A 26,289-nucleotide genomic window follows, 5' to 3' on the forward strand; every position below is an offset into this window, starting at 1 on the left:
AAATTTAAGGTCTCAAATATTAAAAACTCTTAAAAATTACATTTAAAAACTCAATTAAAATCTCAGCCCTACTGTTCTTAAGACACAATATTAATTCCAAGATAGTAATATTTTAAATCTAGTGTTGTTAATAAAAGTGCTGATAAGATCTAATAATTAAAATTATATTAAACCCATAAGTCAAAATTCTACTTCTCTCAATGAGCGTTTGTACATGTTGATATTTACATATATTGAAAAAAATACAAGCATCATGTGCTCAGCAGACAGGACATGGCGAGCAAAAATACACATAACTTATGCTTTTATTTGGTGTACATACATTTTAGTGATCTTAAGGCTTTTGAGTACTTTAAATAACAGATATATCCTTGTTTTATGCATACGATATATCTAAAATACCTTTTATAGGATCATATAACAAAAAAATAACTCAATTAGAAACCAAAAGGCTGTGTTCTTATACTTCCTCTATACCTGACCCTGTTATGTGATCTTTTCCATTTTTGAAGTTTTCCCTGGGTGTATGTGATATGGAGTCTTAAAATAACAAAAAAATTCACTGCATTCAAAAACTCTGATTCAAACTCTCACCTTGATTATTTCCACCAATTGATCCACACCACTGTCCCCTGGAAATATTGGTTGTCCTAGCAACAGCTCAGCCAACACACAACCTGCAGACCATACGTCTGTAGAAAAGAGAAAACAAGAGTTAGTAATGCGTGTAGCTTAAGATGCATTGGAAACTATTTGTATACATGTTCTAATTTCACATTGATCCCAGAATAAATATCACAAGCAAAAAAGTGTAGACTCCAAAACCGAGGGAAGAAAGCCCTCAAACCATCCCTAAAGTGTTAAATTTACCAAAGAGGAAACAAAGCTGATAAGAAAATTCCAACAAAGGGGTCTACTTAATTATCAAATATCAGATGTTCAAATCTTCAACAACCAAGGCAGGGGATTACAGCACCCAAACATAGGGCATGCTTATCTACTTATCATACTTTAAAATAAGTCAAAGTGACACAACCTCTGTACATTAGCAGTGCTTACAGAACAGCCACAAACAAGGGTTCAATCTCTTGTCCACAGGGTTTTAGGCCAATGTAAATTAGGATAAAAAATTTTAAACCTTAAATGGTTGGCTTCTGTGTTGTAATACAATTGACAGGAAAATGTGCTTAAATGTATTATAATTTTTAAATACAAATATATAGAGGAATGAATTCTATTTCATAAATCCAAAAAACAGAAAAGGAAGGAAAACTTCCAAATTTACTCTATGAGACCAGTATTACCCTGATACCAAAACAAGATAAAGAATCCAATTAAAAAGAGACCTACAGGCCAATATCCCTGATGAACATGGATGCAAACCAAACCCAACAATACATTAAAAAAAAAAAAAAAAAATTCAACACAATCAAGTGGGATTTATTTCTGGGTTGCAAGGTGGTTCAATATTCACAAATCAATCAATGTGATACACCACATTAATAAAAGAAAGGATAAGAACCATATGGTTATTTCAATAGATGCAGAAAAAGCATTTGACAAAGTACAACATCTATTCATGATAAAAACCCTCAACAAAGTAGGTTTAGAGAAACATACCTCAACATCATAAAGGCCATATATGAAAAACCCATAGCTAATATCATCCTAAATATGGGAAAACAGAGCTTTTCCTCTCTGGTTAGGAATAAGACAGGATGACCACTGTCACCACTGTTATTTAACACAATACTGGAAGTTCTATCCTCAGCTATCAGACAAAAAAAGAAATGAAAGGCACCTAAATCAGCAAGGAAGAAGTAAAACTTTCAGTATTTGCAGAATACATGATACCTTATAGAAAACCCAAAACTAAAAAAACTGCTAGAACTGGTATACGAATTCAGTAAACTCACAGGATACAAAATAAATGTCCAGAAATCTGTTGTACTTCTATACATCAGTAATGAAACAGCAGAAAAAGAAATTAAGGAAACAATTCCATTCAAAATTGCTGCAGAAACCATAAGATACCTAGGAATAAACCTAACCAAAGAGGTGAAAGACCTGTACTCTGAAAACTATAAAACACTGGGGGGGGGGGGGGGGGGGGGAAGCAGAAATGGAAAGACATTTCATGCTCATGGATCAGAAGAACAAATACCGTTGAACTGTCTATACACCCAAAGCAATCTATACATTTAATGCAATCCCTATCAAAATACCACCAAGCAATTTTTGCAGAGCTAGAACAATCCTAAAATTTGTACAGAACCACAGAAGAGCTCAAATAGCGAAAGCAACCTTGAAAATGAAAAGCAATGTTGGGAGCATCACAATTCTTGACTTAAAGTTGTATTACAAAGCTGTAGTGATCAAAACAGTATGGTATTGGCACAAAAACAGACACATAGATCAACAGAACAGACCAGAAAACCCAGAAAAGAATCTACAACTATATGGTCAATCTTCAATAAAGCAGGGAAGAATATGCAATGGGAAAAAGATAGTCTCTTCAACAAATGGTGCTGGGAAAACTGGACAGCAACACGCAAAATAATGAAACTGGACTTTCTTACACCAAACACAAAAATAAATTCAAAATGGATTAAAGATTTAAAAATAAGACCTGATGGGGCGCCTAGGTAGTTCAGTCGGTTAAACGTCTGAATTCAGTTCAGGTCATGAGCTCACGGTTTGTGAGTTCGAGCCCTGCATCGGGCTCTGTGTTGACAGCTCAGAGCCTGGAGCCTGCTTTGGATTCTGTGTCCCTCTCTCTACCTCTCCCCCACTTGTACTCTGTCTCTCTCTATCTCTCAAAGATAAACATTAAAAAAAAATTTTTTTTAATAAAAATAAGATTTGAAACCATAAAAATCCTAGAAAAGAATATAGACAATAACCTCTCTGACACTGGCTACAGAAACTTCTTTCTAGATATGTCTCCCGAGGCAAGGGAAACAAAAGCAAAAATCAACCATTGGGAATTCATGAAAATAAAAAGCTTCTGCACAGCAAAGGAAACAATCAACAAAACTAAACGTCAGCCTACAGAATAGCAGATATCTGCAAATGGCATATCTGATAAAGAGTTAGTATCCAAGATCTATAAAGAACTTGTCAAACTCAACACACCAAAAATGGGCAGAAGACATGAACAGACATTTTTCCAAAGACAAACCGATGGCTGAAAGCAATATGAAAAGATGCTCAACATCACTCCATCATCAGGGAAATAAAAATCAAATCTACAATGAGATATCTCACCTCACATCTGTCAGAATGGCTAAAATCAACAACACAAGGTGTTGGCAAGGATGTGGAGAGAGGGGAACCCTATTGCACTATTGGTAGGAATGCAAACTGGTACAGCCATTCTGGAAAACAGTATGGAGGTTCTTTAAAAAAAAAATAGAGCTACCCTACAACCCAGCAATTGCAGTACTAGGTACTTACCTAAAGAATACAAAAATCCTAATTCAAAGGGATACACACACCCTAATGTTTATAGCAGTATTATCTACAATAGCTAAATTATGGAAACAGCCCAAGTGACCATCGACTAATGAATGGATAAAGAAGATATGATATATGTGATGGAATATTAGCCATAAAAAAGAGCAAAATCTTGCCATCTGCAACAACATGGATGGAACTAGAGTGTTATGCTAAGTGAAGTCTGACGAATGAGAAATACCATATGATTTCATATGTGTAATTTAAGAAACAAATGAGCAAAGAGAAAAAAAATATAGACAGAGGCAAGCCAAGAAGCAGAATCTTAACTATAGAGAAGAAAGTGATGGTTATCAGAGGGGAAGTCGGTAGGGGGATGGGCTAAGTAGATGATGGGGATTAAGGAATGCACTTGCTGTGATCAGCACTGGATGTTATATAGAAGTGTTGAATCATTATACTGTACACCTGAAACTAATATTACACTGTATGTTAAGTGGAATTTAAGTAAAAGCTTTAAAAAAGGACAAAAAAAAAGGGAAATCCTTGAAGAGGTCAAGGTTAAGATTAGAGATATAATCATTAATTTTCAATATGTAAGTTTTGTTATTATTATGGTATATCCAGGTGGTAATTTGGGTAAGAAGCAGACTATATATAGTATCTGGTATGAGGATGGTTTATTTAACTGTGCATTGCTTATTTTAGCCAACTAGAAGTTTTCTGTACTTAGTTTTTCAATATATGAATTTTTCATGTTAAAAAAAAGAAAAAAGTACCAGGTGAAAGGACGTTAGGGTAAAGAAGAGCTTCATGATAGCAAAGGACAAGCATAAAGGAAAACAAGAGATGTGAGAATGAATATCAAGGTATATGAAAGCAAGCAGAGTCAGAAACCAAGCAGAATGAGTACCAAGAGAAAATGAAATATGTAAACTACAATTGAGGAGAGAAAAGAAATGAAGGAGGGAAGAGTCCAAATTTGGATGGGAATGTGAGATCTGAGCCTGCCAGCTAGTTATTTTGTTGTAAAATTAAAATACTTTAAGAAAAAAAAGAAAAACCAAGACAAAATAATTCACTTTTACCTCAATCCTGAGAGCAAACTTTTAAAATAAGTTTTAATAATTTATAACTAAATTTAATTAAAAAAAATAATTTAGGGGCGCCTGGGTGGCGCAGTCGGTTAAGCGTCCGACTTCAGCCAGGTCACGATCTCGCGGTCCGTGAGTTCGAGCCCCGCGTGGGGCTCTGGGCTGATGGCTCAGAGCCTGGAGCCTGTTTCCGATTCTGTGTCTCCCTCTCTCTCTGCCCCTCCCCCGTTCATGCTCTGTCTCTCTCTGTCCCAAAAAATTAATAAAAACGTTGAAAAAAAAATTAAAAAAAAAAAAAAATAATTTAAAGTACACAATACTGGCTTACCCAAGATAGTCCTGGTTTAGATTTACTGTCCTGGGATAATTACTAATAGCATTCCCTTTCTATCTTAAAAGTATTACCAAATAAGAAATTACATGGTTACTCTATTTATGCCTACCATTAAGACTTCCTTCAAGAAAAAGCTAATTTTCAGTTTCTGGAATACTGAGATTCCTGGGTTTTGTCTGAACCAACAATCAAATGCTTTAGGAGATGAACATAAATCAGTGCTGGGCTTTCTCATCTACTAGCATAAAGAAAAATGGTCAATGACATTGGAACAATGAATAATTCAAAAGGTCTGATGTGGTTAGATGCACTATCAAAAGGGATTAGAAATCCCTGTTCCAGTGACTAACTTTTTACTGACCTAGGAAAATAAGGATTCAACAATTTTATTTAAGAAATTCAAGTTGATTTTGTCCAGTTCTAAGCAATGATAACCAAGACACCTATTTTGCAAACACCCAAAGAGCCCTCCTTGATATATTAGTTGCTAAATGAAGAAAATATCAAAACCTGCTAACAAAACTTTACTTCACTCAAAGTCAAGTAATACTAACTCTTAAAATGAAGTGGAAAAGATGTATATCTTCATGAACATAAATGCTTTATCTTGATCTAGGTTTAAAAATATACCTTTACCTAGGTAACTAGATAGAAGGTAATATGCACTCATTTCTTTCCTCTATAGAGAATAATTCATCTCAGAAGACAAGGCTGGAAAAATTGCAGAAGAATAAGTAAATGTTCATTAAAAACCATGGGAAATACTTTCTTAGGCAGGAATTAGGTACAAATATGGGAGACAAGGAGCAAACCATTAAGGGATACTATTGCTTAGTGGGTTGACACAGATTTAGAGAGCAACTACACCAGTGGTCTATCATTCACTTTCTGAGAGATACCAAAATCTATTCTGTTCATAGTTCGTGGGACAAATGAATAATATTCTCCAAACAGAATAAAACAGAATTAACAGAAGGCATGAAAAGTAAGTGTTTTGGCCCACTGACTTATCTGGTTATTTGGGGTTTCAGCCAAAATAGCATTCCTCTTCATACTTAACTCTAATTCCTGGTTAAAGTGTTCAAGACTACCTAGTTTAACATACTTAATCCACAGAAAAGGAAATTAAGGCACAATAAAGTTCAGTGACTTGTCCAAGGTAAAGTTACTGAGTAGCAGAGGTAGGCCTGGAATCCAATTTCAATTCCCAATCAAGGTACTATCTTTTTTATTTTTTTTTAATGTTTATTTATTTTTGAAAGAGAGAGCATGCATGCATGTGAGGGTGGAGGAGGGACAGAGAGAGGGAGACAGAGAATCCGAAGAGGGCTCCACATTGACAGCAGAGAGACCAATGTGGGGTTCAAAGTCATGGAACCGCAGGATCATGACCTGAGTCGAAGTCGGGTGCTTAACAGACTGAGCCACCCAGGCGCCCCTAGACATTACTGTCTTGAATAACTGCCTCACTATCGAAGAATAGCTACTTGTCTCTTCAAGGGCCTGTAAACTCAATTCCTGGTCCTAAAGAAGCCATTTGTTCTCTGCCATTTCTCAGCAAGACAATATAATCAGAGCCATCAGCCTTAGTTCTGGTTATATCTAAATATGACAATACTCTAACTAGAAACAGCTACTCTTTCATTTCAAATAACACTGTTAAAAATATTCCTAAAATGTACCTGCATTAGTACACTATTAAGTATTTTTGTTTTTGTCTGTCTACAAGTCTCCCAGAGTCATGAGAGGAAATATCCAAGTCTAAAAAGGGAGGTCAGGGTTCCTGGCTGGCTCAGTCAGTTAAGTATCTGTTTCTTGATTTTGGCTCAAGTCATGATCTCACGGTTCATGAGTTCAAGCCCTGTGTCAGCGGAGCCTGTGTGGGATCCTCTCTCTCTGCCCCTCCCCAGCTCATGCTCTCTCTCTCTCACAGAATAAATAACCTTAAAAAAAGGGGAGGGGGTCAAATCTAGGTTTATTATGGTTCAAAAGACCTCAGCTGAGGTGAGTCCTAAGCCTAGAAAGTCAGATTCTGGCTTTAGCCATACAAAGGAGGTTACTGAAAAGCAGGTACTCATAATATCCAGAGAAGTGGTTCCTAAGAGAGAAAATGGACTAAAAGGCTCCTCTTTTGTGAGACAATTTCAAAGAACTGCTAGGCACATGGACCTTTATAGAAGAGTGCTAGGCACTCTTAAGCAGGTCACAAGTTCATAATAAACATGCCTTATTGAGTCAGATGATACGGTCATGACTTTCTAAAAAGAAGCAAACTACATTTACTTTCAGTGACTCTGGCACAACTCATCCCAATATCTGGTATGCAGATGATCAGTATCATATATTTGAATAAAATATAAAGCAGCTGGAAAATCCAATGATATTTCCAAAGATAAAGGGCTTAGACTTAAATTTGCTCTCATGGAGAATCTAGTTAACAAATACCACAAGTGAATACCATCTTACATTTCTACAGTACTTTCACTAACATTGTATTTAATCACCACAGCCACTCAGAAAGGTAGGCAGAACTGTTAGCAATCTCCACTTCATAGCTTAACTAAGTCATAACAAACCTGGAACTCAAATCTAGTTCTACTCCAATCAAAATACCTTTTGCTATTTCTCATTTGTCCCTTAACATACACAGCCATGATGAAACTTTCAGCACTACACACACACACACACACACACACCCATTGTATTCTCTATCCTCTAGTGCAACAAGTCTTAAAGTATGGTCTGAAGGGTCCTGGGCTTCCTAGACCTTTTCAGAGCTCCTAAAGGGCAAAGCTATTTTCCATAAGAATTGGTGGGTAAAACCTGTGGGCCCCTTGGCACAAATCAAATTGCTCTTTGGCATTTCGTCCTTTGGCAAAATAAAAATGGTAATGTGGGGGTGCCTGGTTGGCTCAGTTGGTTGAGCGTACGACTTTGGCTCAGGTCATGATCTCGTGGTCTGTGAGTTCGAGCCCCGTGTCGGGCTCTGTGCTGACAACACAGAGCCTGGAGCTTGCTTCAGATTTTGGGTCTCCCTCTCTCTCTGCCCCTCCCCCGCTCATGCTCTGTCTCTCTCTCTCTGTCAAAAATAAATAAACATCAAAAAACATTTTTTTAAAATGGTAATGTGTTTCTGTCCAGAGGTCTGTGCTCAACAGAGAATTTCCACTTGTATTATTTTTTTATTATTACTACTTTAAAAACTTTTTTTTTTAAATTTTAGAGAGAGTGTACATGTAAGCAGAGGAGAGGTACAGAGGGAGAGGAAGGGGGAAGGGGGGCAAAGGGGAGAGGGAGGGGAAGGGGGGGGGGATCTAAAGCAGGCTCCATTCTCAACATGGAGCCTGAAGCAGGGCTCTATCCAATGACCCTGGGATCATGACCTGAGCTGAAATCAAGAGTTTGATGCTCAACCAAATGAGCCACTCAGGCGCCCCTCCACTTGAATTAAAAGACAAAAATGGTTCACATTGTGGTTTTTCTTAGTTTTCTGTAACCATGGTTGGTTTTTTTTGGTTGGTTTGGAATCTGCATGCTCTTGTTTCTGTTTTTGGACTAAGGAATTCTCTTCAGAAATAGTATACAATAGGGGCACCTGGGTGGCGCAGTCGGTTAAGCGTCCGACTTCAGCCAGGTCACTATCTCGCGGTCCGTGAGTTCGAGCCCCGCGTCGGGCTCTGGGCTGATGGCTCAGAGCCTGGAGCCTGTTTCCGATTCTGTGTCTCCCTCTCTCTCTGCCCCTCCCCCGTTCATGCTCTGTCTCTCTCTGTCCCAAAAATAAATAAATGTTGAAAAAAAAAAAACATTAAAAAAAAAAAATAGTATACAATAAAATAATTTTGACCTCTACCTACACACCTAGCCTAAAGTTGCTCTCCTTTCTTAGCTTCACTATTCATGTCCAGCTGATGGTACTCTATGTTCTCTATTAGTGGGCTAAAATGGGATAGAAGAGGTCACTGAAGACTGAAGCAAACTGTCCCTATTCAATTCCTGCTATCACTAAAGATATTTTGTGAAGACTTCTACAGAATCAGAATCAGAATCATTAGCCAAACTAATGAAAAAGTCAAAATTATTTTTTGTGACCTGACTTAAAATTAAATAACCCACTGGGACAGCCTAGTAGGAATGTCAACAATATGGCCATCCTATCATTTTCACCATAAACATAATGGATGTAAATTTTCCACCAGGATCAAGCTCAGAAGTTAGTATTTCAAGGGAATTGCAATTTTTAAAAAGAAAAGATATACTTAGGAATGATTTGAAATTTTAGGTTAAAAACAAATGTAATCATAATGGAACCACACACTCATAAAGAATAGCTTTATTTTTCTAAAAATCATAGAAACTGTAAAATAAAATAGTAAAGGTATCTTAAATTCTAAAAGTTGAAATTTAAAATATTTTACACATTTTTGTACATCTGTCTTTAAGAAGAAACAGACTTTAGGTCATTCTTATTTTTATACTTAAGTTAAAGTATAGATTAGTAATACTAAATTACTAAAAACAAGATACAAGTAACAATTACAAGCCATTATATTCTTAGTCAGTACTTACCTATACTAGAGGTATAATCAGTGGCTCCAAAGATCAACTCTGGTGCCCTATAGTACCGAGAACAGATATACGAAACATTGGGTTCTCCTCGGACCAGCTGCTTTGCACTAATGAAAAAAAATAAAAAGCAGAAATTCTTTAAACTAAGTCTAAACCTTAAGAGAAGCTAAATGCTATCATTCACAACACTGACCATTTATCTAAGATTCACACAATCCATTCACACAACATACAAAAAGGAAAATATAAAACGTAACTATCTGACAAAAGAAACAAAGTTTTAACATAACAGTATTTAAAAAAGAAAAATAACAGTAGCTTTTAAAGAATGCATTTGTCAACTGTTACCTAAGGAAAAAGAGACAAAGTCATAAAAGGATAAATGCTGAATTTCTTGTGATCCTCTTTTCCTTGAATACTACCTCCAAAATACAAAGAAAGGGCAGAAAAAGAAGTACCTCCACCCACTAAAAGCATAATAACGGATTATAAGAATGAATACTTCTTTAATGTATTTTTAACAGAAATTGATCACTCTCTTTTACTTTGGCTTCTGCCTCAGAGTGACTATCCCAAGGCTTACAGACCCCAATCTACTTTCTTTTTCCACTATGTAGGTCCCTTTATTAATTGTCTAAACATACATTACCCAATAAAGAATACAGGCCCTCCACTTTTAGACACAGATGATTCACGGTCTCTGAATTCTAACTCTGCTGTCTGAAGTTTAGTTACATGTTCTCTACTCCAACTTTCCTCCCAAAATACTTTGTGGCATGTATTTTAAATATTAAAGTAAATTAAAATTAGTTTCTTTTGAGATGTCTCTCAAGATCATTTGAAGATACACTGAAATAAACACCTGTAGAAGCTGACTACTTTGGCATATGATGACAGCAAAGATAGAGGCAATAAATACAAACACAACAAAATCAAAATACTAAGAATGTAAGTAACCAAGAAAGGGAAAACTTTGAGGTAATGGTGTAGGAAAACAGAGAAGAGACAAATGAAAATAGTCATAAAGGTTTCAAAGTTTGGATTTTTCTTTTCTTCCATTTATTTCTGGTCAATGGTAACTCTTACCTTAACCTGTTCTTTCTTCATTACAACTTTTGAAGGTGGGAGGCAGTATATTTTTTAATATTCTCCCCCAGTACTGACACAGAGCAACAATTTCATAAATTAATAATATCAATCCTTGTTTTTAGGCTGCGTGAAAATTAAGACACCTTTTCAGCTCAACTGATAAAACTTTTCTAAATTTAAAAAAAAAAAAAAGGATTCTTTTTATTAACAAGATAGATACCTATTATATAGTCAGAAAATTCGCTATAAGAAGGTAATATCGGAAACCCTGTAGGTTTCCTCAATACTTGATGAAGCTACCTCTCTCCTTCAGGTGAGGCTGTTTGTTACTTCCTGCCCTTTGAAGAATAAGAGGATCCAATGCAGTGACTACAAATAGTTCTGAGAAAGTCCAACTCTTCAACCTATTTCCAGGCTTTATTTCATCCAGTAAAGAATTACTGAAAAAGAGTAATACTGCTTTGTTCAAGTCACCATTAACCTGGCACTAAGAATCTAAAGTGTATGGAAAACTCTAGTTGCCCAAACCAACTAATAAAAACAAAACAGGCAGTTTCGTTACTTATCAGAGCTATTAAAAATGACCTATTACCATACAAGTGAAATCCCTATTCCAAACAGATTAGAACAAAACAACTTCTATATCCCAATAAAAAGGTCCATAGCAACAGTGTTCTGACACTATAGCGAGAACAGAAACTTCACTGAGCTTGATGTCTCACAGTCTCTTCACAGTTCATACTAACCAGTCACTGTCAGTGCAGAAGACACCCTGTGACAGTAATACTCAACTGATCTCCAGTTTGTCCTACAGATAGGTATTAAGCAGTAGTGCTTTGTTTCCATCATCAGATAACAGTTTTGATTTAACATCCTTCAGCCTTTCTGATAGTTTAGGGAAGAGTTCTAGCCTGCAAAATGAGCTGAATCCCACAATAGGTGTCTGAAATCAGTGAACTGTAAAAAGGGGATGGTATGAAGGAGCACACCCTTGTGAGACTAAGAATGAATTCCTGACAGAGCAGATGTGCTTGTTTTTTAAAGACACTCTTAAGAGACAGCCTGTGGAAAATATATCTTATATTAAACCTAAAATTTAAACTGTAAGTTAATACAAAACTATTACAAAGAGGTGGGAACAGAGATATTAGGAGGTGTAGGTCACTATCTATGAAAAGCTGAAAAGTAAGAATTTGTGAGGATGAAAAAAATTGGAGAGAATTCAAGTTATGTTGCAATGTCTTAGGGATTGAGAGGAGAGAAACTAATCGAGGGGGAAGAAGGTTAACTAAGTTATATGAATATGTAAGCTTGGTTTCATGTTGAGAGGTAGATCAAAGAGGTACAAGATGTGGAACACTATGAAAATAAAAAGGATGAAGTTTTATTACACAATATATTATTACCAAGGAATTAGTTTAAGAAAACAAAGTGCACTAGAATTTGCAGAAAAGGAGAATAAGAGACTCATTTAAAGAGGAAAAGGAAGAAACCGCTGCTATTAAGGTTAACACTGAAGTGGAAAAAAATGCAGTAATGAATGATAATATTTAAAAAAAATTATTATTATTGAGAAAGGAATATAAACACAATAAAAAATTCAAACGATACAGAAGTACCATCAATGAAAAAGCAACTATACTATACTCCCAGTTTCCCTTCTTAAGGGGCAACCAATGTGGTTTTATTATGTATCATTCCAGAAATAATCATATATCTGTATACACGTGGCTATACTATGTGTGTTTTTAAAACACAAAAAGGAACATACTGTATATAGTCTTGACCTTGCCTTTTCAATTTAATATTTCTTAGACATCATTCCTTTTAAATTCAGACAGCTACCTCATTATCTTTTACAGTTGTATGTATTACATTTTATGTGTATATACTTGAATTTATCTGGTCATTTTCCTACTGACATTTATAAACAATGCTATAATAAAAATCCCTGTATATACACTATTTTAAAGTATTTCTAAGGGAATAATTCCTAGGAATTAAATTGCTGGATGAAAGACTATACACATTTATAATTATAACAGAATTTACCAAAGCTATTCTCACAAGAACCTGTACTAGTTTATACTCCCTGAATAAGGACTATGGTATTTTTAGACTGACACTGTAAAAGGCATATATTTTTAAAAGAGCATATAGGGCAGGAGAGTGAGGTAGGGGAGGAGTGAAAGAAAGAAGAAAAGAGAGCTAGCTTACCTTCCAAAGTCACAGAGTTTTAAGACAGCTGTATCAGGATCCAACAAGAGGTTCTGTGGTTTAATATCCCGATGGCATATTCCAAAGGAATGGATATAGGCTAAACTTCGGAACAGCTGATACATATACAACTGGAATAAACAGTAAAAATTAATTGAAGACTTTCTGCCCCAAACAAATCAGAATCCTTAAGCAGTAAATAAATAAAGCAACAGATTTTCAAAAGAGAACAGCATTCAATCTTTTAAGAGTTTCATGTCATTTCTATATTAGCTAACTGCAGTTGCATTAACCATGCCATATTTGCACTATCCTTTAATAATTTAAAAAAGGAAATGCTACAATGTGCTTTACAATTTTTTATTTTATTGACATCTTGCCTTAAGCCCGCTAAGATGGGCTTCTTTAAAAAAAACAAAAAACAAACAAAACAGAAAAGCCAGAGAGGTATTCCAAATCAATGATGACAACAATGATTAGACCAGAAGCCAAGTCTTCTGTTTTTTTTAAGTCCATCATTCTTTACAAGTATGTACAACTTCATCTTCAGAATAACATTTTTCTGAGATGTCAGCCATACAGGTTATTGATACAGGGGCCTGAGAAAACTCACATGTCAACTGAGAAAATTTATAGTTGGTGTCCTATCAAGACATCAGTAACTCCGTTATAACAGCATAGACTCTTCCTGTAATATCTTCAGAAATAAGTAGACTTTAAAATGCCATTTAATGGGATGCCTGGGTGGCTCAGTTAGTTAAGTGTCTGACTGGCTCAGGTCATGATCTCATGGTTTGTAGGTTCAAGTCCCTCGTTGGGCTCTGTGCTGATCTTGAAGCCTAGAGCCTCTTTGGATTTGGTGTTTCCCTCTCTCTCTGCCCCTCCTTCAGTCACACTCTCTCCCTCTCTCAAAAATAAAATTAGAAAAAAAAAAATACCATTTAGAACAGATCCTAGCTGACTACTGACATCAAATTAAAGAATATTTATTTCAATTCTATTACAAAAAAATACACTGAGGAACTGAGTCTGCATGGACGAAAGACTCAGACTCTTGGCTGGGGAAAAGAGGTACTTCATGAAGAAAATGAGTTCTTAAACTTCTGTTTATCCCAAGGCTGGTGTTTAAATTTTTCTGACTACTTACCTTCTGACCTCTACCTCAAAGTTACCTCTACATCATGGAAAGAATTTTTGAAATGATTCAAATCAAGGACACCAGTATCTTGGTTAAAACAACAACATCAACAAAGACAGTCAAAGGTCAGATAAAGCACTGATATAAGGCATCACCTAAGGAGGCTATTGGTATGACTCAGTTTCTTGAAGTTAACGTGAGACCTACTTTCCTTCAAAGGCATTGATGAAAACTACAACTGACTTTCAGTACATCATTAATGTTAATACTGAACTAAAGCTGGAAAAGTTTAAGCCATCTTTAAAATGAAGCATGTTGTTGGGGCGCCTAGGGGGTCAGTCGGTTTAAGGTCCAACTTCAGCTCAGGTCATGATCTTGTGGTTCATGAGTTTGAGCCTCACATCAAGCTCTGAGCTGACAGCTCAGAGCCTGGAGCCTACTTTTTAGATTCTGTGCCTTCCTCTCTGCCCCTTTCCCACTCGTATTCTCTTTCAAAAATAAATAAAAATTAAAAATTTTTTTAATGAAGCATGCTGCAAAATGTATAGGTAAGGTCTGCATTTTGTCCCCAAAGTTAGAATTAAGGAACTTAGGTATCCCTGTAACTCTTTAAAAAGCTTCCTAATTCTACCACAGTATTATTGTTCACAGAATCCATCTTCAAGTCCTAAAGCTTACTCTCAGGATTCTAAAGGTTTATTTAAAAAAAAAAAAATTTGGGGCGCCTGGGTGGCGCAGTCGGTTAAGCGTCCGACTTCAGCCAGGTCACGATCTCGCGGTCTGTGAGTTCGAGCCCCGCGTCGGGCTCTGGGCTGATGGCTCAGAGCCTGGAGCCTGTTTCCGATTCTGTGTCTCCCTCTCTCTCTGCCCCTCCCCCGTTCATGCTCTGTCTCTCTCTGTCCCAAAAATAAATGTTGAAAAAAAAAAAAAATTTAATGTTTATATATTTATTTTTTGACAGAGAGAGAGAGAGAGAGAGAGGGAGGGAAGGAGGGAGGGAGGGAGAGAATATGAATGCAAGCAGGGGAGGGGCAGAGAAAAGGAGAAACAGAATCTGAAGCAGGCTCCAGGCTCTGAGCTGTCAGCACAAAGCCCGATGTGGGGCCCAAACCCATGAACTGGCAGATCATGACCTGAGCCAAAGTCAGACACTAAACCAACTGAGCCACCCAGGCACCCCTAAAAGTTTATTTACTACCATTAAGAAAATGAGCTCCAAGAAGAAACTGAGTTCATAGGCATTCATTTACTAAAGGAGAGAACTTACAAACTCTGTGTCAGGACACTAATGTCTAGGTCAGCAATAATCAGTGGGAAAAAAGGTTTTCTTGTCAAAAATGCTTAGAGCTTAAATGAGGTTGAGGGGTCTTTTTACTATATTCATTGATCTGAAAGATCTCATTATATTCATTCTCCTCACTTTATCTTTTGAAAAGATAAAGAATGAAATATGCAATTTCATATCTTTTGTTTTTTTGACTCTGTAAAAGTTTATTTATAAAAAAAATGGAGAGGCCTTCTCTAGATTTATTAAAAAAAAAAATCTAGACGCCTATTAAGACAGCAATAACAAGAAAAATAACTTATCATGTGCCAGGCACTATTCTAAATGCTTTGCCTGTGTTTTCATTTAACCTTTATCTAAATAGGTACTGCTATTTGTATTTTACATATAAAATAACTGAGGCACAGGGGTTAAGCAATTAATCCAAATCAATTACTAAATATTCTATACTGGCTTGGGCTAAGTACACTTCTTTAATAATGATTTCCATATTTTGTTGTATTTTTATTCTATTAAATAAAAGTGGAAAATGTAACCATTAAATAGCTTGATCACTAAGTAAAAACTAGAATGACAAACTTAGAAACTCAGGAGGTATTCAACACATTTTTAAATTCAAGATTTATTTAATAGGTACTGTCAAACCAAGAGGTTTCACCCTTTTGTTTATTTAATTCTTGCAATCACTCTGTGAGATGCTCATTTATCCTCATTTTTACAGAAGTGGTAACTGAAGCCCAATGAACAGTTTGAACAGTTACAATGTTATCAAATCTAACTCCAGTCCAATGTTCTTTCCTCTGTGTTATTAAACCTGTTTAAAACAAATAATAGAATAACAATTTTATAATTCACAAAAATGCCCTCAGCTTTCTTGTGTACTCACACCATATCCTTAAACATGTCTTTCCAATTAAAAAAAAAAATTCAAGTTCACAATGACGATTTTCCCAGCATCTGTTTCAGACTTGGATTTTAAAACCGACTTAGTTATAAATGATGCACATCAGAAAGGAAAGGTACTCAAAAACTTCTTAACTTGTATATTAACCACTGTCAACTACAAAGCAACCCGTAGTATAAGACTGAAGAAAGGACTGACGTAATAATACAATATAATATACTCAACTTCCCCAGAAAAAGTGAAAAAAGTGGAAGTCATAAAATTACAAAGGACTGTAGTTGCCATTTTGGTGACATATATGCTAAACAACCCCTTATTAGATGGTGAGGTCTATGAAGACAAGAGTTATATGTGTTTATCACTTTTACTTCCATCTTCCAATCCAATATTTTTCATGGAAATAGTTTTTTATAAAACTAGGTAGAAGGGGGGCGCCTGGGTGGCGCAGTCGGTTAAGCATCCGACTTCAGCCAGGTCACGATCTCGCGGTCCGTGAGTTCGAGCCCCGCGTCGGGCTCTGGGCTGATGGCTCAGAGCCTGGAGCCTGTTTCCGATTCTGTGTCTCCCTCTCTCTCTGCCCCTCCCCCGTTCATGCTCTGTCTCTCTCTGTCCCAAAAATAAATAAACGTTGAAAAAAAAATTAAAAAAAAAAAATAATAAAACTAGGTAGAAGGAATAAGTGAAGGAGATCAAATTATCAATTTCAGAAGACGTTTTTATCTTTTTTAGACTCTGAAATGTAAGAATAGATTTGTGTCCTCAAAGAACAATGTCCAGGGCCAATAAATCAGACTCTGGAAGGTCTGTGGTTTATAAAAGAACCATCCTTTTTTCAACAAGGGGTAAGGGGGAATGTTATATCTTTCTTTGTTTGCCAACTTCAATATGCATAATAATATTATTTTCTTTTTTAAAATATAGAATGCCAGAGACCTCATCCAAATACATGCTGTCAAAAACACAGAAAGCACAAGGCTCTTCACTACATTATTTCTTAATAGCAAAAACAAAAACAAACAACTGAAAACAATACACCACTAATAGGTTACCAGCTTAATAAATTAGAACATAGCCATATAATACACTAATGTGCAGCTATAAAAAAGGAAGGTGAAATGCCCATATTAATACAGAGCCATTTCCATAATATCCCTCTCTCTCTATATATATATATATATGTATGTGTGTGTGTATATATATATATATATTAATGTTTATTTATTATCGAGAAACAGAGAGAGACAGAGCATGAGCATGGGAGGGGCAGACACAGAATCTGAAGCAGACTCCAGGCTCTGAGCTGTCAGCACAGAGCCCGACACGGGGCTCGAACTCACAAGCCATGAGATCATGACCTGAGCCGAAGTCAGTCACTTAACTGACTAAGCCATCCCGGCGCCCCAACCCAGAATATATTTTTAATTTAAAAAGTATGACAGAAGAAAATGTACATAATATATAATCATTTACATAAAAAGGAGGTGGGGGAATAAAATAATTATATACATTTGCTTATTTATTAACCTATGGTAGGACCATAAAAATTTTAAATATTTAACTCTGGGGGAAAGAAAGAACACGGTAGAAGAAACAGGGATAAAAGCTAAACTTATTTGACTATATATATCTTGTTTTGTAGATTTTACTTTGTAACTATGTAAATATTTTATATCAATTTTGACATAAAATTTAAAGTAACATTAATTTAAAAATTTTAAAATGCCATCTATAATAAAAGTAAAACGAAATAAAGCTTAGTGAGATATAATCACACAGAGAGGAATTATTCAATGTTTCTTTAAAAAAGAAATTTAACTGTTTATACCTAATGAAATATACCATGGGAATAAAAAGAACTGCAAAGAGATCTTAAATTATTTTCAGTTGGTGATGGTAGTGTCAGTATTATTATTATAAGAATATTGTATGTAGAGTATATGACAGAACAAGTAATTATACTATCATTGAAACTGGAATTTTTTTTTTTTCAACGTTTATTTATTTTTGGGACAGAGAGAGACAGAGCATGAACGGGGGAGGGGCAGAGAGAGAGGGAGACACAGAATCGGAAACAGGCTCCAGGCTCTGAGCCATCAGCCCAGAGCCCGACGCGGGGCTCGAACTCACGGACCGCGAGATCGTGACCTGGCTGAAGTCGGACGCTTAACCGACTGCACCACCCAGGCGCCCCGAAACTGGAATTTTTTTTTTTTTTCAACGTTTATTTATTTTGGGGACAGAGAGAGACAGAGCATGAACGGGGGAGGGGCAGAGAGAGAGGGAGACACAGAATCGGAAACAGGCTCCAGGCTCTGAGCCATCAGCCCAGAGCCCGACGCGGGGCTCGAACTCACGGACCGCGAGATCGTGACCTGGCTGAAGTCGGACGCTTAACCGACTGCGCCACCCAGGCGCCCCCCGAAACTGGAATTTTTAATGTAAGAGAAAGGAAATACAAATGTAGATTGTTGCATCCCCCAATATTTAGTTAGAAATGTCAATATACATTCATTTTGAGGCTAAAAAAATAAAGATACCCCATGCTATCTTTGAAAAAATTATCCACATATTTTCTAGCTCTATCCACTAAAAACCCTAGAAAGAGTAAACAACCCTGTAGCAATTAGCACTTCTAACATCCAGACAATGGTCTCAAACACCATTTCTCACTAAAAGAATCAGGTCTTCTTGAAGGAAAGGCTGAGTCCAAGTCTGGGGAAGAAATGTTTAAGATGAATCTAGAACACTATCATGACAGAAAGTGAAGAAGCTAGTGAAGATAATTAAGACTCATGCAAGAAATTTTAAAACAAACATACAACAACAAAAAATATCTCATTGGTCACCTCTGGGGGTTGCTATGGAACCAATTCTATGGAACCAACTAATTATTATAAATTTTGGTACATAAAGGGATTTAATCAAATATATATCCTGTATTTTTTATATTAACTGTAGTATCTGAGGGTAACCAAAGAGCTGACATGGAAAGTTTCTATTTACAGAACTACTCCAGCTTATAAATTTAAAAAGAACTAATATTAGAATACCAACATTTTGTAAGCCTTGATAAATTAATGAATTTAGGCAATGATCAATGCCCACAACATCACAAAAAAACAGACATTACGTGCTTCCTTAGGAAAGCTCTCAACAATATATATGAAGTAGTCTTAAATTTTACAAAAATATATCTAATCACCAATTTTCAGGAAACATATTAACACTACAGTAATCCAATCAGCAAAATCCAGACCAACAAACTGCAGGTCAACTGACCCAAGTTTCTTTAACAACGAAGTTTAAGAGAGAGTGAGTCTATAAAAAAGAAACATTAAACATAAATCAATTATACGGACCTTACTTAGATCCCAATTCTAACATATGTAGATCCCAATTAACAACATATGTAATATAACATTTTGGGAATAAAAATAGTAACTAGATATTTAATAATATTGATGATTTACTATTTATTTGTATAGGTAAAGACAATGATATTGTAGCTAAGTTTTTAAAAAGAAAGTCCCTATCATGTACACATATATACTGAAATAGTTACAGATGAAAATAACATCCGTGATTTGCTTCAAAATAAAGCAAGTAGGGAATAAACGGTGGTGTTGATGAAAAGAATAGCGATGAACTAGTCATTGTTGAAGCTGTATAATGGGGACATGGGGGTTCATTATTTCATTTTCTTTTTTATTTTTATTTGAAACCTTCAATAAAAAAATGTTTAGAGGAGCTAAAAGATCCTGAAGTAAGTAAACTTTTTGTAGACAGATATAGGATAAGAAAATCATTTGGCACATTTTATGTTGGTGGGAAAATAGGTACTGGCTCAGCTATGGAGCAATAGAGATCTGCTAGGAGGTAAGTAAATTTGGAGGACAGATTCAATAGAGGTATTACTATAACCTTCTCTTGGAAATTTTACCATTTTAAAAGAACAGGACATATCTAACAACTTTTGTAACACTTTTTTTTTCCTGTTTTATAGTTATTTGTGTAATCTTTTTTCTCCTTACCAGAGGAGGAATAAAATATTTTATTAACCTTCACATTAAGCTGCAATCATTTACCATTTATTTGCTGAATTAGAGTTAGAACAAAAAAACTGGTAGAACCACTGTGCACTTCTTATTAAATGTTCTCAATGTGTCACTTTTTAAATCTAGTTTTATGGTCTTCTGTTACTTTTATTCTATAGTTCCAAAAATGTTTTCTCATATGGTAAATTCGTCTTATAGACCAATAATGCTATATAGTGAGCAGGAAAGAAAGGAGTACAATTTTACCAATATGGAAGCTACCAACATGGAAGTTAAGGAGAGAATGGAGTGGTAACTGCCCAAAAGCAGTTGGATCTTAACTTCAAGAACTAAATCCTACTAGGGTTTTTTTCTGCTTCATAAATTTGCCAGTGCTCCACATTTAATAATATGAGCTATGAGCAGGCAGAATGAAACCATCACCATTCTAAACTGAGAAGTTCAAAGATTACTCTAGATTTAGGGATTTCAAAGGGATATTCTATTATGCTGGTTATCTTGAATAGGGCCTTGCTATTTTAAAACCAGAATAAAATACTAAAGTAAATTTGTAGTACAAAAACTGTGTCTTTTTAGTTCTTACTATGATCAATTGAACCACAAACTCAACTAAGTTTTAAATTCCTAGCACTGAATTCAACAGGAATCCTGGCTCCTTGTCAAAATTAGCTAGCAAACTCCTGCTTTGGTACCCATTTTATTACTATAAAGTTTAAAATTGTAATTATTAAGTAAAATTCAATACTCAATCTTAAAATATTTAGAGTCACTGCCATTTTGTTTTCTAGAGTCATCACTACAAAGGATAAAATGTAAAAAATTATATTTAGATATCTAGACTTTGAAACTTAACTCCTAATTTTCACAATGTCATAGGTAAAAAATATCATACTTCAATAAATTTTTTTAAAGATCTGATGGCACAAAAACAGACACATAGACCAATGGAATAGAATAGAAACCCCAGAACTAAACCCACAAATGTATGGCCAACTAATCTTTGACAAAGCAGGAAAGAACATCCAATGGAAAAAAGACAGTCTCTTTAACAAATGGTGCTGGGAGAACTGGACAGCAACATGCAGAAGGTTGAAACTAGACCACTTTCTCACACCATTCACAAAAATAAACTCAAAATGGATAAAGGACCTGAATGTGAGACAGGAAACCATCAAAACCTTAGAGGAGAAAGCAGGAAAAGACCTCTCTGACCTCAGCCGTAGCAATCTCTTACTCGACACATCCCCAAAGGCAAGGGAATTAAAAGCAAAAATGAATTACTGGGACCTTATGAAGATAAAAAGCTTCTGCACAGCAAAGGAAACAACCAACAAAACTAAAAGGCAACCAACGGAATGGGAAAAGATATTTGCAAATGACATATCGGACAAAGGGCTAGTATCCAAAATCTATAAAGAGCTCACCAAACTCCACACCCGAAAAACAAATAACCCAGGGAAGAAATGGGCAGAAAACATGAATAGACACTTCTCTAAAGAAGACATCCGGATGGCCAACAGGCACATGAAAAGATGCTCAACGTCATTCCTTATCAGGGAAATACAAATCAAAACTACACTGAGATATCACCTCACGCCAGTCAGAGTGGCCAAAATGAACAAATCAGGAGACTATAGATGCTGGAGAGGATGTGGAGAAACGGGAACCCTCTTGCACTATTGGTGGGAATGCAAACTGGTGCAGCCACTCTGGAAAACAGTGTGGAGGTTCCTCAGAAAATTAAAAATAGACCTACCCTATGACCCAGCAATAGCACTGCTAGGATTTTACCCAAGGGATACAGGAGTACTGATGCATAGGGGCACTTGTACCCCAATGTTTATAGCAGCACTCTCAACAATAGCCAAATTATGGAAAGAGCCTAAATGTCCATCAACTGATGAATGGATAAAGAAATTGTGGTTTATATACACAATGGAGTACTACGTGGCCATGAGAAAGAATGAAATATGGCCCTTTGTAGCAACGTGGATGGAACTGGAGAGTGTGAGGCTAAGTGAAATAAGCCATACAGGGAAAGACAGATACCATATGTTTTCACTCTTATGTGGATCCTGAGAAACTTAACAGAAACCCATGGGGGAGGGGAAAGAAAAAAAAAAAAAAAAAAGAGGTTAGAGTGGAAGAGAGCCAAAGCATAAGGGACTCTTAAAAACTGAGAACTGAGGGTTGATGGGGGTGGGAGGGAGGGGAGGGTGGGTGATGGGTATTGAGGAGGGCACCTTTTGGGATGAGCACTGGGTGTTGTATGGAAACCAGTTTGACAATAAATTTCATATATTGAAAAAAAATAAAATAAAATAAAATAAATAAAAGAAAAGAAAAAAGAAAAGAAAATTATTATAATTATTATTAAAAATAGATAAATAAATAAAGATCTGAACCTAATAATAATAATGATAATAACAATAAAAATGTTTCTAATTAGCGATCACAACTTTAATCAGAATTATGCTGGGTAAATTCCTAGTCGGTCTGTGACACTCTGTGTCTCCATGAGATGACATTAGGCACTAAAATTTAAGTAACACCCTAATATGCACATCTGTGCATATTTAAAATTATAGAAAGTTTAAACTTTAGCTACAGTTACAACATATCTATAAATGGTGATATAATATTTAATTTGATCACATATAGATGTTTTATAATTTTATATGATATGCCTGCTCCTATTTTGGTCTATGGCATAATAAAGGTATCAGAAATTAAATTAAAAGGTGCTATGGCTAACGAAATTAAAATGCATAAATGTCTATGAAAAATTCACTTGTCAGAAAGATGACAAGTTATCTCTAATATCTGAGTCATGAAAGGTTAAAAGGTGAAGGTTTCACACTTTAAAAAGTATACAAGAATTTAACAAAACTCTAGCAATACCTACTTTGCAGCTTCCCCCCTTGGCATTAGATGCAATAATATAGTTAAAACACATCCAGCACTTTTCTTGCTTCATAGTAAGTACTTTTTAAAGTGGAAAGTTGTTCCATTTTTACATACCTTGACATAGATCACAGGGAGCGTCTGTTTGGCTCGACTATAGTGTCTGGCAACTCTGTATACTGTTTCCGGAACATAGTCCAGCACCAGATTAAGATAGACTTCATCTTTCTGAAAGAGTTTATTAAAAACAAACAAACAGAAAAAACAAACTTAGAAACTAGTCTTTTAAGTATTCAAATTAGAGTAAAATCTCTATATAGTCACTTATTCAGATTTTTTCCTACTTATTTGGATTTTTAAGGAAAGATTCATGCATTCAATTTTAATTATACAAAAATAATTCAGAATGTAACTATAATAGTAAAAGCAAGTCTACCTTTTTACTAATAATTTCATGGAAAAAACATAGTCATTTCAATACTGTTAAGATTCCTAACTATATTTAAACTGTTATTTTGGTTATAAGAGGATATCACCTGTCACAAAATTTCATCTTTTTTTTAATATGTGTATTTATTTATTTTTCAGAGAGACAGAGAGAGAGAGCAGGGGAGGGGCAGAGAGAGAGAGGGAGATAGAGAATCCTAAGCAGGCCATGCACTGTCAGCTCAGAGCCCAACATGGGGCTTGAATTCAGGAACCAAGAGATCATGACCTGAGCCGAAATCAGGAGTCGGAAGCTTAACCGACTGAACCACCCCAGTGCCCCACAAAATTTCATATTTTCTAGTTTGAGAACCAGTACCCTCATATCCTATAAGGAAAGCTGTCACTGTAGTAGAGTGAGTACTGAACTGGGAGCTAAGATTTCCAGCCCTCGCTCTGTGCTAATGTATGCAAGTCAATCTCTCTAGGCTTTGTTCCTTAACTATAATATGAAAAATTGGGCTAGATGATCTTCAAAATTTCTCTAACCTCTACAAGGTTCTATGGTTGTCTAATAGTCTGTAATTAGTAGAATAACCACTGTTTTCTACAAGTAACTGAAAGAAAAAGAATAACTTATAAGGAGGCGAGTTACCATAGTCACAAGTTTATTGCAGGTCATATGTTTAAACATCCTTTCTCAGCAGCCTAAAGACACAAATCCAAGATCAGTGGAGAGAAAGAAGGGAATTCCAACTAAGTACAAAGTAGGAAAGAGGGACAGAGTGCTACCCTTTCTCTCTTCATGTGAACAATAGCAGATAGATAAAATGAAGCAGAAAACAAAGTTGAGAATCACATGCAAATCCAGAATTGGCTACTGAATGGGAAAATCTGTAAGTAAAGAAACTTTCACAATCTTCCCAATTTGAAATCATGTTATCTACCAAAATGAAGTGAAAATTTTCCATTTTCAGCAGTTACTGAAAATTTTTCATGTTAATACTGACATTTTCCATGTCAGTAGCCACTGCAAAGGAAGTAATAAGGGTGTAGGTATAAAAGAGATGACATCTAAATTGAGTATGAGAGGAGCACTTAAGGCATAGAGAAAACTATATACAAGATATGAGATCAATGAATACAGTGGAGCACAGGAAATAGTTTAGTGAGAGAGTATGCCACTGACTCTATTACCTTTGCGTTATTGCTCACTCCCGTTTTCTCCTCTCTTCTCTCCATATCCAGCTTAAATTCCACAGTCTACCATTATCCTCACTCTCTAACACAGGGGTCAGTAAACAACAGCAAAAGCCTGATGCCTGTTTTTATAAATAAAGTTTTAAGGAGCAAAGCAATGCTCATACATGTACGTATTGTCTATGGCTGCTTTGGGGCTACACTGGCAGAGCTGAATAGTTATAATTGAGACTTTAGCCTGCAAAACCAAAAATATTTATTATCTGGCCCTTTATGAAAAAGTGTGTCAAGTCATACCTGTTCAATAAGCCACAACCGTGGTTAAATCCAGCTTTCCATCCATTCCATGCCTGCACCCAAACTGCTGAATGTGGCTAAAACTGTGGTGTTTGTTTCTCACATTAAATTCATCATCAAGAAATTCAATTGGCCCAGCAATAGTATATTTGCCTAGTCTATTCACTTTTCCAAAGTACCATACTTGATTTTTTCTGTCCTTCTCTTTGATTTCCGATACCCCTCTTTCCATTTCACCCTCAGCTGATGTCCTTGCTTGCACCACTACATGCACCCATCTACATCATCTAATTCCATATGCTTTTCCTTCCCTTCTCTAACTAAACTAAGTTCCTTTTTAAGGTATACCCTACTAAACATAAAATAATAATTATATACACACACACACACACACACACATACTATTCTGCTTCTCCTAATCACAATCAGTGCTTCAGCAATTTTCCTATCTCTCTCCATTAATTTTTCTCTCTCTTTGGGAGCATTACAATCTGTACACAAACTTGCTGTTATTTCTCCCATTGTTAAAAAGAAAACTCCTTCTAACTGCACTAATTACCACCATATTTTCTGGCCTCCTATAACAGTAAAATTCCTCCAAAGAGGCGTCTAAACTGACGTTCTCCAATACCAGTCTCTTCTCATTCTCTCTGAAACTTACTCCAGTAGGATTTCATCACCACTGCTCGAGCAGAATTGTTCTTCAAGATCAGTAATCTCCTTGTTGCTGAATCCAATGCCAATTTTCAGTCATCATTTTATCCCTCCCTTTCTACGTGACTTAGCACCACTATTTAACATAGTTGGATCATGTTCCCTTCTTCCGAATGCCTGCTTTACTTGGGTTCTAAAACACTATACTCTTCTGGTTTTCACCTTACCTCAAAGACTACTCTTCTTGCTTTCCATTTCTGGCTCATTCACTTAAGGAATGGAGGATCCCAGGGCTCAGTCCTCCAATCACTGTTCTTAATGTAAGCTCACTCTCGTGATGATTTCATTCAGTCCGAAGGTTCAATACTACTCTACACTGATGACTCCCAAATTCATATATATGCTGGGCCTCTGCTTTTAACTCCAGGCTACTATGTCAAATTGTGCACTTAACATTGCTCAGGCTGAAAACCTTAGAATCATCATTAATTTCCCACCCCCATCTTTCTCTCACACATACACATACACCAAAAAAATATTAATGTTTCCACCTTTAAAATTTATTCAGGATCTAATCAATTCTTACCATCTTCACTGCTACAACCCTAGTCTCCACCACTACCACTTCTCACCTAGATTATTGCCAATATCCTCCTAAATGGTCTCCTTG

General features: G+C 35.9%; 1 protein-coding gene across 3 annotated transcripts in view; it reads right to left on the bottom strand.

The window, feature by feature from the left end:
* The window catches only part of GSK3B (glycogen synthase kinase 3 beta), a 199,032-nt gene that overhangs the window by 66,188 nt on the left and 106,555 nt on the right, over positions 1 to 26,289 (bottom strand). For all 3 annotated transcript variants that reach the window (XM_045502156.1, XM_045502157.1, XM_045502158.1), the window contains exons 4-7: positions 23,160 to 23,270; positions 12,757 to 12,887; positions 9,451 to 9,557; positions 595 to 692 (exon numbers count right to left, since the gene is read on the bottom strand). In XM_045502156.1, coding sequence (XP_045358112.1) covers positions 595 to 692; positions 9,451 to 9,557; positions 12,757 to 12,887; positions 23,160 to 23,270 — 447 coding nt within the window. The remainder of the gene's footprint in view (positions 1 to 594; positions 693 to 9,450; positions 9,558 to 12,756; positions 12,888 to 23,159; positions 23,271 to 26,289) is intronic.

The sequence above is a fragment of the Leopardus geoffroyi genome, chromosome C2 (assembly GCF_018350155.1).
Source record: "Leopardus geoffroyi isolate Oge1 chromosome C2, O.geoffroyi_Oge1_pat1.0, whole genome shotgun sequence".
NCBI classification, from domain to species: domain Eukaryota; kingdom Metazoa; phylum Chordata; class Mammalia; order Carnivora; family Felidae; genus Leopardus; species Leopardus geoffroyi.